This window comes from Anser brachyrhynchus, assembly GCF_964034855.1.
Source record: "Anser brachyrhynchus genome assembly, chromosome: 2".
NCBI classification, from domain to species: Eukaryota; Metazoa; Chordata; class Aves; order Anseriformes; family Anatidae; genus Anser; species Anser brachyrhynchus.
Genome location: NC_137695.1, coordinates 20,787,353 through 20,802,354, shown reverse-complemented (window position 1 = coordinate 20,802,354; position 15,002 = coordinate 20,787,353). Strand labels below are relative to the sequence as shown.

The 15,002-nt window shown below is 35.0% G+C and overlaps 1 protein-coding gene across 1 annotated transcript in view; it reads left to right on the top strand.

Annotated features, from left to right (window-relative positions):
- Positions 1-15,002, top strand: part of PLXDC2 (plexin domain containing 2) — a 268,291-nt gene that overhangs the window by 239,270 nt on the left and 14,019 nt on the right. Inside the window, exons 11-12 of the mRNA XM_080581228.1 lie at positions 1,837-1,990; positions 3,360-3,398. Of these exons, the coding sequence (XP_080437354.1) occupies positions 1,837-1,990; positions 3,360-3,398 (193 nt within the window). The remainder of the gene's footprint in view (positions 1-1,836; positions 1,991-3,359; positions 3,399-15,002) is intronic.

The following is a 15,002-nucleotide window of genomic DNA, read 5'->3' as shown; positions in this document are numbered from 1 at the left end:
AAGCAGAGAGAAGTAATGATATAAATCCGGTCTGATGGAAGAACTTTTTGGTCCTATAACTGTAATTGCAAAATAACTGCATCCTACATAATGCCTTGGTAAGTGGGCTTGAAGCTTCAGCTTTGCAGTTTGTACGCTGTTAAGAATGGAATTTCTGAGAGATTTATTGTCTGTGGATCACAACCTTTTCAAGAATATAAAATAAGATTTACTTGGAATATCTGTTATTATAGGGCACAATCTTTGCATTGCTTTAATCCAGACTGTAATTAGCTAAGACTTAGTTGTTTCTGTTGATGAAGTTATGCAAAAACATCCTCTCTACTGGACAATAGTCATACTATTCTGCTAATTCTGACTTTTTCTTCTAGATTCACTATTGCTAATGCTCCAAGGCTTGCTGCATGTTCTGAGAGGAAATTATTGATACACTAAGTGTATCTGAGAAACTCATAGTTTGATTTGAATTTTCAAGCTACTTGACTGCTGCTTACAGTCTAGCTTTCAGGCTCTTTAGAGTAGAAACAGCAGTTTGCATAATGTATTCCAGAATGATTCTTTGAGCTGACTGCTGGAGCTCAATGAAGGATCAACAGTTAGCACAGAAGTTAATTTTAGATGTATTCATTCAATCATCGTGAATAATGAGGATTCTTATAGTAATATTTCCTTTTTTGTAAGCTATATTTTGAGCTAAATTTTGATGAAATTGCATCGGTGAAATTAACAGTGGCTTTCAAGATAAAACATGAACAAATTTACAGAATAATTATAATGCAGGTACCGATACCTTTTTTAATGTAATATATTGTTTCCAGTAAAACAAAAAACAACCAAATACCCATACGTATTAAAAGACAGACAATATCTACTGGGTTTTGACAGGCAGATCTCAAGAAAATGAACTGGCTTTGTGGGATTCCACTTCTGATTAAAATGAATAGGGATAGCAAGAGTTACAGACAGTTCTGACATCTGCTGCTAGTTAATTGGGTATATTTTCCTGTAAGACTGTGTGATCCATGAAAGAAAGCATTCATTACAGCTGCAGAATCCCTACAAGTGTCCACAAATTTAATTTAAAAAAAAAAAAAGGTGGCATATTTCTGTTGAAATATTTGCCTATGAAAATTAAAGCAAAATTATTGTAAAATGGCATATATTATTTATTTTATGTTAATATAACATAAGAATTTTTATTATATTTTTGTATAATACTTATATTTTGTATTATAATTATTATATTATACACCTGTAATACATGCAATATTATTAATATTATAGAAATATGTTGCTCTATAGTTTGGGATGTAAATATTCTCTAGGCTGAATACATACACACATTCACACGTGCATGTTGTTCTGTGGCTACTGCATGTAAAGCCTAGTTAAATGCTGTAGTTAACTTCACACTATTCACTATGAACAGCCATGATTTAATTCCCATTTATCTTTTTTAACAATTTTTATGGCACCTAGACCAATGGCACAATGAGTATTCACAATAGAAGAGTGATAATTTGAATGATATTCTTAGGTGTTAAAATCTTATTGGGGGAAATAATGTTTGACATTCAGGGATGACTTTGAAGCATTGCCATTAACAACTGAACATTGTAAGTTTTGTTGCTGAATGTTCTGTAAAGCACTTCAAATGAAGAAAGGAAAAAAATAAAAAATGAAAAAAAAAGCTTTTGAAATTCCTTGATTTAGGGCTTCCATTTTCATTCTTTTTCCTGTGTCAGCTTGTCCGTACTTAAATTCTTCATTCAGTGACAGTCCACCCTAAGAATGTTTTTTTGTTGGTTTTTTTTGTGTATTTTTTTTCCCCAACAGTCAAAAGATAAAATTTGCGAGAAGACTGTAGACACAACAGAAACACCTCCATACTCCACCACAACCCTTCAACCAACCACAACAAAGTTCAGAGTTTTAACAACTACCAGAGGATCCACCACTTCCCAACTGCCAACAAGCTTGCCCACAGAAGGTGAATTGTATAGATTGCTTTTGTCTATTGTACAAATGTGACATTTACAACTCTAAAACAAATATATTTCCACTAAGTATGTGTTCATGTTGTCTTTTTCTCTTTGGGGTAATGGAAAGAGTAGGAAATTCCAGTCAACTACTTTTAAATTGCAACTTGCTCTAGCAAAAGTAAGCGTGAGTGTGATGAGCACTGGCGGAGGCGGAGGAGTGCTGGGGGAGCAGACTTCTGGAGAACTTGTGGTTACAAGGAGTTGTTCATGCTCCTGTAGCTATCAGGCCATAGTTCCAAATTTGTTGAAATATTAGATGAAGAAAGCACTGTTAAAGGTAGTGAAGAAACTTCCATGACAGAGTTAATGAATTTGGGATCGCCTTGTGTATTGTATTTAGCCAGGCAAAAATTGGAGATGACCAAAATTGAAGAACTCTTTGAAATTTGTCCGTTCACTTTTTTCAGTCGGTTGGCACTGTTCTTTTCATGTAGTGCTCGCAGTTGTGAAATAGTTTCTATAGGCTTCTGAAATGAATTAGCTGGGTAAGTGATGGAGTGTCAGTTCTCATCCTTGTTCCACTGACTGCTTAAATCTTGCCTTTCTATGGATACCCTCTTTTCCTCCTTCTGGGGAAATTTCAGCTGGATACAAAAGCTAACAAAGATTAATCAAATAGCATCTATAAAATAAAACAGAGTAGGGACAAGATTTCTGTTGGAATTGGATATTAACACATGGGAAGCTAGCAGGTGTGTGCAGAATTTCTAAGTGGTCTGTGACAGGAAATTTTAAACTGAAGGCATTACGATGTGGGAATCTACTGATAAAACGACTTGGTTTTGTTTGCAGTGAGGGAAGTTCAGAAACCATCAATGGAAGATTTGGACTGCATTGACAGAATTATTCCCATATGCACACCTGCTAATATTGCCCTGGGATTTTATTCATTAAAGCTCACAAGAGGGAAAGGAAATAAATAGGATTTAAAACTGGTAGACCTTTTTTATAATTCTTAGAAGAGGAGCTAGGTATTGTTTCATTTTATTGCCGTATGCTGGTTCATGCAGTCCTTAATATGATAGAATGCTCAAGTATTAATGCATAACAAAAATAAATTATTTCTAAGCGCTATGAGGTGGCCTCTGGTACCCTTACTTACCAGTATTTTGAATCCTTCTTTACACTGTAACAGTTTCATAGGAAGTAAAGCCTCGCTTGTAAGTAAAAACTATGATCTTATTCTAATTGAACTGAATACTAAATTATTTTTTAGTTGTGGAAGTTGTTTAGCATTAGAAAGAGAGTCATTTCTAAACCAACTAATGACCTAGAAATATGCATTTTGCTACTGCTAACTTTGAATTTCCTTTATAGATGACACCAAGATAGCGCTGCATCTAAAAGATAACGGAGGTAAGAGATGATTCTTTTGTTTGTAAATAATGTCAGCAGTTTATCAAATTACACCCCACTGAAATTCATTAATCAAAATCATACTGTAGAAATAGCTTTTAACAGATTCCCAAGGGACTTCAGACTTCCGCATCTCTGCAGAAAAGCGTAAGGGCAAATAAGCTTAGCAACTCCTTAGTAAATTAAACATTTACAGCTCTCTTTATAAGTTTTTAATAAAACAGGTTTAATTAACTTCTTAAAAAATGACATATTAAATAAAAAGTTTAAATGTATTGATACAATTATTAACTGTATTCGTGTATTATAGTAACACAGTATTAAATTGTACAAAGAGGGGATATGATACTAGTTCTAAATGATGATATTCAGTATATCAAATTCATTCATAGTAGTGCGTTATGATGTGACATTTTATTAATAAACTTATCAATCTTGAATCTGTATTTCTGTATGAACACAGATAACATATTCGCATTCCATTCTGTGATTTAATAAGATCAGAGTTTTCTTTAAATTGGTTCCCTGATAAGGGTCTCTGTTAAATCAGAATCTGCAGGAGAATACTCTTGTCATCTTCTGTGTGGGTTCAAGAACTGAGTCCTGAGGTTTGTTCCTTCTTCCTTTGAAGTCAATAAGAATTATTGACTAATGCTATTAGAATAGGATTAGTTTATTAGGTGTAGGCTGGGTTTGTGTTTGCTTACTGAGGAGAATTGAAATATTTGGGTTGATTTCTACAGGCATTGGAACAGTCTGTCAAAGCAGAGTGATTTGCTGAGCAAATTGAAACAAATTATATTTCCACTGATGTAAAGGGAAATATTATTGGCACTGATTGCCTTTCCCCTGGGCAGGGGAGGCTGTTTGACATGGATTTGACACAGAAATGATGTCTTCAAATAAGGCCAGCTATGAACTCAGAACAGTACTGTTAGGCATTTTGTCTATGGGAATATCCATGAATCTTTTTCTGGTTCTTCTTGAAATTAAATTACATATTATTTGTTGTGAAAAGTGCTCCAGTGCTCTTAGGGATCAATAAACCACGTGAATCAGTCAGCACTTCACTCACAGGTTTCACATCTGCTCTGTACATAAAATGCCTTCCCAGCTGAGCTGGACCCACTCTCTGCCCTCCAAACAGACACTCCAGGGCAGGCAGCGAGCCTGGGACCAGGCAGCTCTCTACTTTGAGCATCCCATCAACAGCTCAAAATAGTATGCTGTCACAGCAAAAGTAATTCAAAAGGTGGGCTTTAAAATATGGTTTTTCTCAGGTTTTTCTCAGCTTGGGAGTTGCAACAGAATTATATTTCACTTGTCTTATGTTTGTCTAAGATCTGGAAAGAAAAACCCTGTGAAAGCAGACAAAATGCTGACTATTAGATAAAATGAGGGATGGCTGTGGTCTGCTTGGTGAAGTGAGTTTGTGGGTTTGTGGCATCACTTATCTTAAATATAAGACATCTGTTCCCATGCAGAACACTGCTGCATTTTAGGAGGACAAACCAACAACTGATGTGATTATTCATTTTCCTTTCTTTTATTCTTGAAATAAAAATCAGAATAAAACAAAAACAAAATAAAAATAAAAGAAACTGACTTTAAATAGCACAGAAGCAAAACAACACATTAGGATTTCTCATTCACACAGTAAACGTAGCTTTTAATCTGGGAAATTCTTTTTGATAAATCTTCAGTTATGCATTGAATTTTCCAGTGACCCCTAGATTAGTCTCAGATAAAACCTCTGCAGCTATAGGCATGTTCTTTCATTCTCTGTGATTTGTCAGCTTTTCAAGAAGAGTAGATTATTTCAGGTCACGAATATACAGTCTTTACTTTCTCATACTAGATCTTGAAAAGCTCTAATGAAAGGGAACCTTTTATAATGGAAAACCAAAGCTATATTGGATCATTGATCGCCTATAGTTTGATGTGTCCTTGGATGGTAGCAGTCAATATCTGGTTGGGTGCAACAAGAGGATTCTTTAGAAATTCTGCATCTCACCTCTGCCTTGAACTTTGGAAACCAACTGTTATAAAGCAGCAACTAAATTTAAATTCAATTTCAGGTTCAGGTCAAAGTTCTTTGACTTTTTAATTATACGACAAAAGCGTCTGCAAGTTAGTGCAGTAATTCATTCACAATCTTTCATGGCATATTTTAGTAACAATTTCAAATTCGCTTGTTTACATTTCTTCTGTGTTCCCTCTTTCTTCATATATACGTGATAGATGCCTAGTAGATACATGCTTAAAACAATATAAAATACAGCTGGCATACCTTCATTTTCACTGAATCTTATTTCTCTTTAAAATAGCAAGTATTTGTAAGACTTAAGATATATGCAGGGGAAAAAAAAATATATATATATATATTGTTATTAACTGCAGTTGCTGTTATTATTTTATTTTTCTAATAACACAGCACAGCTGACTAAAGAGTTTAAAAGCCACAGCAATATCATATTTTCTTGTTGAGAACTCTTTGGTGGATGATTTAGATGATTGGCCAGCACATCTAGACATTTCATTTGACCTTTTTAAACACCTTCTTGTGATGATTTGATTGCTATAAGTCCCTCTCAATCTGTCAGCTTTATAACTCAGAAAAAAAGTGTGTGTGTTGGACATTAAGTGTCAGGGAAACTGCTAGCTCTTCTCATTCATCAAAATGTATTCAGAAATTGCTGTTAAAAAAAAAAAAAAAAAAAGACTATGTAGAAAACATCTTCCTCAGGGAGAAAACTGTTTTGTACATTTATGAGTAAGTCCACCCCAGCATACACAGTGACAGGAAATGTCTGTGCCCTCATACTTGCACTCTGGTGGACTTTTTCAAAAATGGTCTGGATATGAACATTCGTGGTATACAGGATTAATATTAGCCTTATAAAGACCTTAATTTGAGTTTGAAAATTTTGAAACTGGTTAAGAAAATACCAAAATACAGACCCGAGTTTTGAATTTTTGATAGAGTTTTTTTACATATCTTATATACAGTGATACATTTACCCAGCATTAGAATTTTTTTAAGAGTCCCTAATGCCTGGAATCTAGCTCCCATTAGTCATCTGTCTCCTTAATTTCCCTTAAAAATTGCTGTCTGAGCTCTTTGTACCATAAGAATTCTTGACAAATTGTGGGGAAAGCTCAGTCCCGTTTTTCTTCTGTATCCTGAACTCCAGCTAAAATATATAGTTACTAACACTAGTTCATGCTTGGTAATAATTATCTAACTTATTTTTTATTACTATGTTAAGTTTCTAAATAGTGTGATACTACATAAGTGTGTCTTATTGAACTGAAGCCTTTTCAAAGCTGAAAACATAAGTCTCTATAGCTTGGAAAAGCAACAACCTCTGATATAAATACTACATCTTCTTTGTGCATTAAACACATAATGAAATGTATTCTAGATATTATACACAATGGCCAGTGGACTACATGAGTATTTTTTAAAACAATTACAAATGAAAAGCGCTGAACTAATCCATTCTGGGTAAAAAATAAAATTATAGATTAATAGTATTTATTTTTAAGACATTTATCTTGGTAGCATTGATAAATTATGATCATTTCTGTTTGTTTGTTTGATATTTTGGATTATATTTAAATGCTCCTTAGAACAGGATATTTGTGTCTTTTCCAGAATTTCTTGCATCTTTACTGCATCTCAAATTTTCTGCCATCATCTTACTAAAGTTATCGTTATAAAATGATTATGATATGATTAAAAAAAATACCACCAATCAAACCTTCAGAAATTCAGTCCGAAGTACTGCCACTAGAACATATCCCCTAGCAAGTAAATGTTATTTTTGGCCTCTAGACATTTTTACATCACATTAGGTATTAAACATCACATTAGCTTAAAGAAGCATGATTTTAAAACAGTTTAACTAAACTGAACAAAACTGTGTAGACACTTCAACTTACATTCAAGTTTGACTTACGCTATTTTATTTTGTCTTTGGTTTTCTAAGCGAGGTATAAAATGATATAAGGTATCTACTCTTACAGTTGGCATGACTTAACTGTAAAGGCATTGTTAAATCAGCATAATTTGTGAACTTTATACCATCTCAACAGTTTAACCTAGATCTAAATGGAAATCTAATGGGCTAAAAGTAATAGGCTTGGTAAACTTTTAAGACTGAATTACTTTTGTCTTATCATTTGCTCCTGTTGCTGTCAGTACTGTGGTAATATGACAGCTAGTGCACAAAAAAAGTTCCTGTGATCTTCTGTATTTCTAAGTACCTATTCTGCATGGAGTTAACCCTGTTGTTGCAGTCAGCAGATTCCTACAATCTCTTCTACACTGGTCACTCATCTTTGAGATTATAGTACATGGGTCACTGTGAAGAACTGTTAAAAATAGAGGTCAAGTGAAAGAAGACTTATATAGTTGTATGTTTTACATTGAAGCTGACACGCCTGGGGTTCTGTCCCCATGAAGTGGAGGGGAAGTAAATCTGGAAGCATGAGAAGTTGACCTGATGGTCTTGTGTTTGTTTTCAGTCAGGTTAAGAGGAGTCAGTGGGTTGACTGTGGGAGTCAGTGGGTTCTTATAATCTGGTAAAGTTTTGCTCTTCTGGATGTAGCAAGTCAGCTACATTGCCAGGACAAATGCCATGGTAAAATATTGAGCTTTGTGATAGCCACTGCTTGATTTTACCAAGCCATTTTAATGGCTTAAATGGTCTCAAGCCACTCAGACTGGAATTAACATCAATAACAACTGTTGCTGTGTTAAGTGATATTTTAGGGCTAAAGAATGTAAATCCTTAGCTAACAAAGTTAGTGCTGGCATCCTATAAGCAGAGGGATTTAGTATTAGTGCACTCACATCCATTTACTGCACTAAGCAGTTGATGAGTCTTGAGATTTACTGAGTTGCCCAGAACCCTATGGAAATTTGATAACAAAGCTAGGTATTGAATTCAGAATTCGTGGGTTACACTTCATAATATTCTCACTCAAAACCACCTTTCATTCCTTATGTGCAATGGGAAACCAATTTTTTAAACATTAACTGAACCATAACTTTATAAATCATTATGAAACCAAGTAAAGTGGAGCAGTGGGTTAACCTCAGAATGTTAACAAATGCTAAGGGAATGAACCCACAAAAGTAAGAAAATCACACTCCATTATCATTAAGAAGCTGAGAAGTCCAGAGCATGCTGTTCCTAAAAAGGGTAGAGACCACATTTTTATGGAGATTCCTCTGAGCCTCCAGAGAATCCTTCCAACTGTAAATTCACTTCTTCCCTCCCACAGTTGCTCTATGTAGGTCATTAATCTTCTGTTCAGGAATCTGCATTATGTACAGGAAAAAAGCTTAGGTTTGGACAACCATATACCTGCCCCATAAAACAAGCAGTTTTCTGGTAGACTCACATTCCAGATATAACTGGGGGCCCCAAAGAGGGGAAAAAATCAGTGGCTCTGCTGAGCACACATAGGCTGTATCCCTGTGTGCTCAACTGTCATGAACATTATGTCCTCCTCTTCACAGGAGCATATTAACTCAAGTCCAAAATCATCCAGATAGGGCAATTCAAATTCCAGTCTAGAGATGATGTACATGATAGGGTGGAGAGCTGGTGGAGTGAACCTGAATCTGTAGGTGTCCGTGTCACTGACAGGCAGTTTAATTGCAGAATTACCCTGAAATAAACCTTGAAGAGGATGTAAATTTCCTTATTCCTTGCTTAGATTACTTTAAAAAGGCCGGGTATATATTATGGTAGACTTCTAATACATCAGAGAGTATCTGTGCTAAGCAGTACATACCTTTTTTTTATATATCAGATTTATATAACTTGCAAAAGTAGTACCCAGTACCCAACCAAGAAGTAGAAATGGTCATCTAAAAAATCAGCTTTTAGTATATCACACTTTACCCCACAGCTCAAAACTTCAGACCTTCAGACTGAAATACTTTATATAGGCTGAATTAGAAACCTTAGAGTGTATGATGGAGAATGGAATCCCTGTGAAGTACATATAAGGTTAAAAAAACAAAAGTAGTAACATGTTATCATGGCAAGTTTCAAGTGACCTAAATGATGCATTCTTTAAAGATCATAAAGTTTCTTTGATTCTGTAATATTTTTACAGTAAGAATCTCTTGAAATAATGATGCAAAGAAGCTCCCCTTTCACATTTCAGTTGTCATAACAATTTTCACATAGTTCCAATCCAAAAAAAAGATGTCTATGAATTAAATGAGGCATTTCCCTTAGAGGTCTACTCTTTCTCTGTACTTAATTCTACTTAATTTTAGATTCTCTCACAGGGCATTACCAATTTGTAAGCTCTTTGAAAATATGATCTATCATGTTAAATGTTTGTATTATAATTGCACACAGTAATTGTTACTATTATAATATATAAGCGTGTATAAAATTCCTTATCTGGTATTTATGGGATAGTATTTTTATGTAACAAATAACCTACTAAATTTGTTTTTGTATTAATAGTTTGGCATAAATCTATTTTAATCAATAAATGTATTTTTATAAAGCTGTACATGCTATAGCTTCAGAATCACAGCCAAAATTAAAACTGACATTACCTAACATGTAAATTGGGGAATGCTGGGGAAGTTCCAAAGTTACCAACTGAACTATTTAAAAAAAAGTCATGTTCACCTGGTGGCCCTGGAAATACCACACGTTGTTCCTTTAATGTTTAATCTATGTAGTGCACAGACCTAAGTAACAAGAGTGTATAAGTGTCTATCGTAGATGTGGTTATACCTGAACCTCTACTTTTTTCAAGTCTGGCATTATTTCATCTGTAGGAGTGATTTTGATGGACTAGTATCCAGAGCCGTTTTGCTACAAAACTAAGTCTGTGCCAGGAGCATCACCAACTTAATAAACCAGAATTTCTATACCAATATTGCTGCATTGATGCTCACATACCCATGTGATAGCTTCTTATTCATCTGACCAGACAGATTAAAAAATGCTTTTAATGCACATATTTTAAGAATATGTCCTATTCTACCACATGACCTAACAGCAAATACACATTTTATAATAAATCATTCCTGTATGAGAAGTAGTTGCAGGGTTTATTCTTTAACTTTTTGTGATAAATGCAGAGGTTTACCATGAAAATTCATTCATCAGGTAAAAAGAGGGGAGAGAACAAACCTCAGTGTTCTTCATGGAGAAACACTAGTGATTATTGTCTTTAGGCTGATTGCTGTCATCTGTATCCCTGGCTTTTCTAGTATAGCTGTGTCAGTCAGGAGGATCGAATAAAGTATTGCAACATATCCTGTAAAGGTGCACATGTATCTAAGTTTGAATGGGAGCTTTTTATCATCTGACTAAAATGCAAGAGTAAAAAGGAATGATGTGGAGGAAAAAGGAGGTTTCAAGGTACACAAAGAAATTCTTTTTTTTTTTTTTTCCATATGTCATTTGCCCTTCGATCCATGTCACTTTATCTAAAGGAAAGCTTCTAGCTTCACATATTTTTCTTCCATTTTCCAACAAAAGTTTTTCATATCTCTGTTCTCACAGGCAGAGATGTAAAGCTTCAGCAAATACATTCTTTTCCATCTCATATCATGAAAGATGTATATGTATGTATCACAGTTTTGTTTTCTTATATATAAAACTATCACAGTGGAAACTTCATGTGAAACTTAAGTTTAGGTAATAGAAAACCTTGGGGTTTTTTTTGCATCTTCTGCAAACCTCAATGATTAATATGCAATAGTGAAATACATAGTATCGAGAATCCATCCACAATGTGTTTGCAAATGCTCTAGGTAACCATCCCTGTTTGTACATTCCTTTGTTCCTCTTAAAGTCAGCATCACAGTTCGCATGGACCAGGACAAGATTTTTTATTCACAATTCCTTCATTTTTTGTTTTCTTCTGTGCCAAAAGACTCTAACCCAACAGTAAGTAGAGATATAATAATATAAAATCAAAGATGATAGTCCTAATGTGTTTATCATGCAAACAATGACAACAGGGTGTTGTTGGTTTTTGTTTTTTTTTTCAAATTTTTTTTTTTTTAGACAGCATTCCAGCAGGAAAATGGTTATTTCATGTTAGCATTGTGTGTCTTTATACTTGGGAAAAAGTTAGTTGCTCTTTCTGTACTGTTATTCAGAACCTAATTAGAAGCAGACTAACCTTGCAGATGTTAACATGCTTCTTCTGCTTAAAAGGTTTATACATGAAAAAAATCTGGGGAGGAATTGTAAATAGAGCATATTGTATGTAACAACTGTTATTTTGAGCACAAGAAAATGAAAGTTTGGGGAAAGTTCCACTGAGAAAGCTTGGGAAAGAGTTGGTCATAAGACAAATATCCTCCTATGGGATTAGCCTTGCCTGGAACAGCAGATGTACTGTGATAAGCTTAATAAGATTTCTGCACCTGAAAAAGTGTCTGAGCCCCCTTTTGTTTTTTCATCTATTTCCCTTGGTAGCTTTTTAAAAGAGCTGTCAGTTGATTTTGCAGCAGAGAGTATTTTCAAAGTTGACAACACTGTTTATTGTCTCCGTGCAAAGAGAGTGAAATCAATTTCTCATGAGTATTTGAGCCCTGGGGTCAATGAAATGAGTTTCGATTATGGAAATTACAAGTTACTTACACTTCTTGTCATTTAAGAAAAGCATTTCTTGTATTTCATTTGTTTTCAAATTTGCCATTCTGATCACCGCACTGATGTCCATGCAGTGCTCCACCCTAGACTAGTAGAAATCTAGGCAGGCTGTTGTCACCTGTGTTATTTGGAAGTGACAGCATCCTCAGTTGCAAAGCTAGATGCTAAATGCTGAGAAAATATCAAATCAAAGGGGATTCATTTGATAGTCTTTACAAAGTGCTTAGGACCTTTGCTGAAATCCAGCATTTATTGATATGCAGAATACGATGTTCTGCCTTCAACCATAAACTAGTTACAATACAAATCACTCATTTAATGTAAATTGGCCTGGAAATGTGTACAAGTGATCCAGCAGTCTATGATGCACCAATGTGGCATTGAAGGGAAGAGTCAAAGAATAAGAAGCTGTCAGAAGGAAAATTATGAGACAGTCTATGAACCTTCTGCTCCTTCTGGCAAGTAGTTACTTCTCAGTAGGGTGACTCACACAAGTAACTGCTCATCACTGGGAATTAATAGCCCAACCCAGAGCATGTACAATACAGTAGGCCTTTTCTGATGGCCTTCAAATTGCTTAATTTGCATTTACTTTGCAATTTGAAATACAAGTGCAAGTAATAAATATTGTTACAGTGCAGAAACAAAAATTAAATCTATAGTTTGTATATATCATCTATATTCAGCTGAAAGTGAATAGCTATTTAATAATTAATAATGGCTATGTCAAGTAAAAGACTCCACTACTTGAAAGTTAGAGGCACTATTTTAGGGAAGTCTTTTAAGTGCCATTTGGCTGGAAATTATTTGGAAATAGATCTCATCCTAGGCAGTATTTCCTTTCTTTTACTACAATACAAAAGGATGAGCTGAAAATTTTCACCATCCGTGCTGTAAAAAAAAATTAATAATAAAAAAAAAAGGGGGGGGGGGAGCAATGCCGCTTTTCTTTTAAAAAATCTCATATCCATTTTTGTACACTAAGCTTTGAGTAAATCCCTGTGCAGGATTTATGTGGGGAGAGGCCTTGTTCTGGGATTCTGTTCATGCCTAAGCTCAAGCTTGATGTCCAGATTCAGCACAATTAATACCAAAGTTCCTGTGGGAACAGGTACTCATGAACTTTTCAATAAAATGATTAGGCAGTACCTGGGTGGAGGGTGCATGCTTGCAATGTTTTATTAGATTAATTAATGCCTCCCATGTCATATTTTAGCTTCTAAAATTATTGGGTTCTTTTTCTTTATCCTCTGATACTGTTACTCACCTCCTCGCTCCAGAAGCAGTCTCACTGACTTCATGAGGAAGAGCAGAGCAGTGCTGTGCAGATTCAGCTGTCCTGCCTCAAGATTTAGAAAGTACAGACCAAAGCAAGGGAAACTTACATGAATAAGTTCTTATCGCATAGATTTATTTCCATGTTATGGTTAGAAACAGCTCTTGACTAAGATAATGCATCTTCATTTTCCTTTTCTCCCTATTATTGCAATGGGGTCATGCAGTCCTTCTTCGAGGAAAAGTGCTGCTACACATGAATGTATGAGCTGTTACACTAAGGTTAACCATTCCTATTTTCTTGTATTGCTCCTCGTACAAGGCATTTAATGCTGAGTAAGGATCAATAGATAGTTATTCTGTATTTTTTTTTTTAATATTAGTGTGGAGTGTTTCAACTGTAATCATATTCACGGTGAAAGACCATGTACAGGCATTGCTATTGTTGTTATTGTTGTTAATAATAATAATAATAACAATAATAATAACAATAATAATAACAACAATAATAATAATAATAATAATAATAATAATTTGCTGGAAGCAATACCCAGAACTCAATAGTTGTTTTCTAAGAGCAAATATAAGGGAGATAGCCCCTGACTTCACAGACTGTGACCCTCTAAAACAACCAAACTCTAAAACAGCACAAACAAAACAGGGACTGTAGAAATCATCCACTTTCATTATAATCAGCTTGGCAAACAAGCATTTTGAGAGGAAATTTAACAGTGGAATTGAAGAAAAAAATCCTATAAGTGAAACTAGAGACAAGTTTTTTATGGAGTAAGTCATGGAGGTGATTTGACAGATTGCCAGAAAGGCAGAAATCAGTGGGGATATTAGAAGAGTGATGCAAGTTTCTGAAGCCAAATCAGCAGTGCCCTGATGGTGTTTCTTAAACCCAGTGCTTCTGAATCACTGCTGCCTGTAGTGATGGGTAGAAGAGCCTTTCTTTTAGGCAAGACAATACTGAAGAATCATTGCTGATCACCATGTTTGCACTAGCTGCGATACTCTGGGGTGTTCAAAGTAGAAGTTACACCCAACCACAAGCAATCCTACAGATGTTGGCTAGTTTACTGAGAGACTTTTTCACAGAGGTCGCAGTGCTGTTAAAAGACTTAGTTACTTACTTGGAAGTACTACGGACAAGTTACTTGTGTGACAGAGCTGTTTTCTCCTGACAGGAACATAATATGAACAACCTCTCAGTACCAAGTTTAGTAAATAGATGATCTTCCATAACACTTTGGTACAATGTGTATTCCATTCAGACCAAGATTAAAATATTACAGGGTCATTTAGCATGCATCTGTTTTGGCACAGTTTTGGCAGTCTGATTCAGTTGCACAGCGCGGTTCAAAACCCCTCTCCAAACTAATGAATCAGGCTTTCAGAATTTGTTTATTGGCCAGACCTCATAAGGATTAGTGGCATTGCTCAACCTGAGGCTTTAAAAAATAAGATACAATATTCAAAATGGATTCCATTAGTACTTGTTGTCTGAAGGGCAACTGCAGTAGTTTTATCAGGAAATCAAGGAAAAATTCATTACGAAGGGAATTGGGGACCTCAGAATGTCCAGATTATATTCAAATAAAAGGATATTAATTTTGTGTTTATGGAGTCAGAATTAGTAAAATGTTGAAGGTGGGGGGAGCTGGGGTGTCAG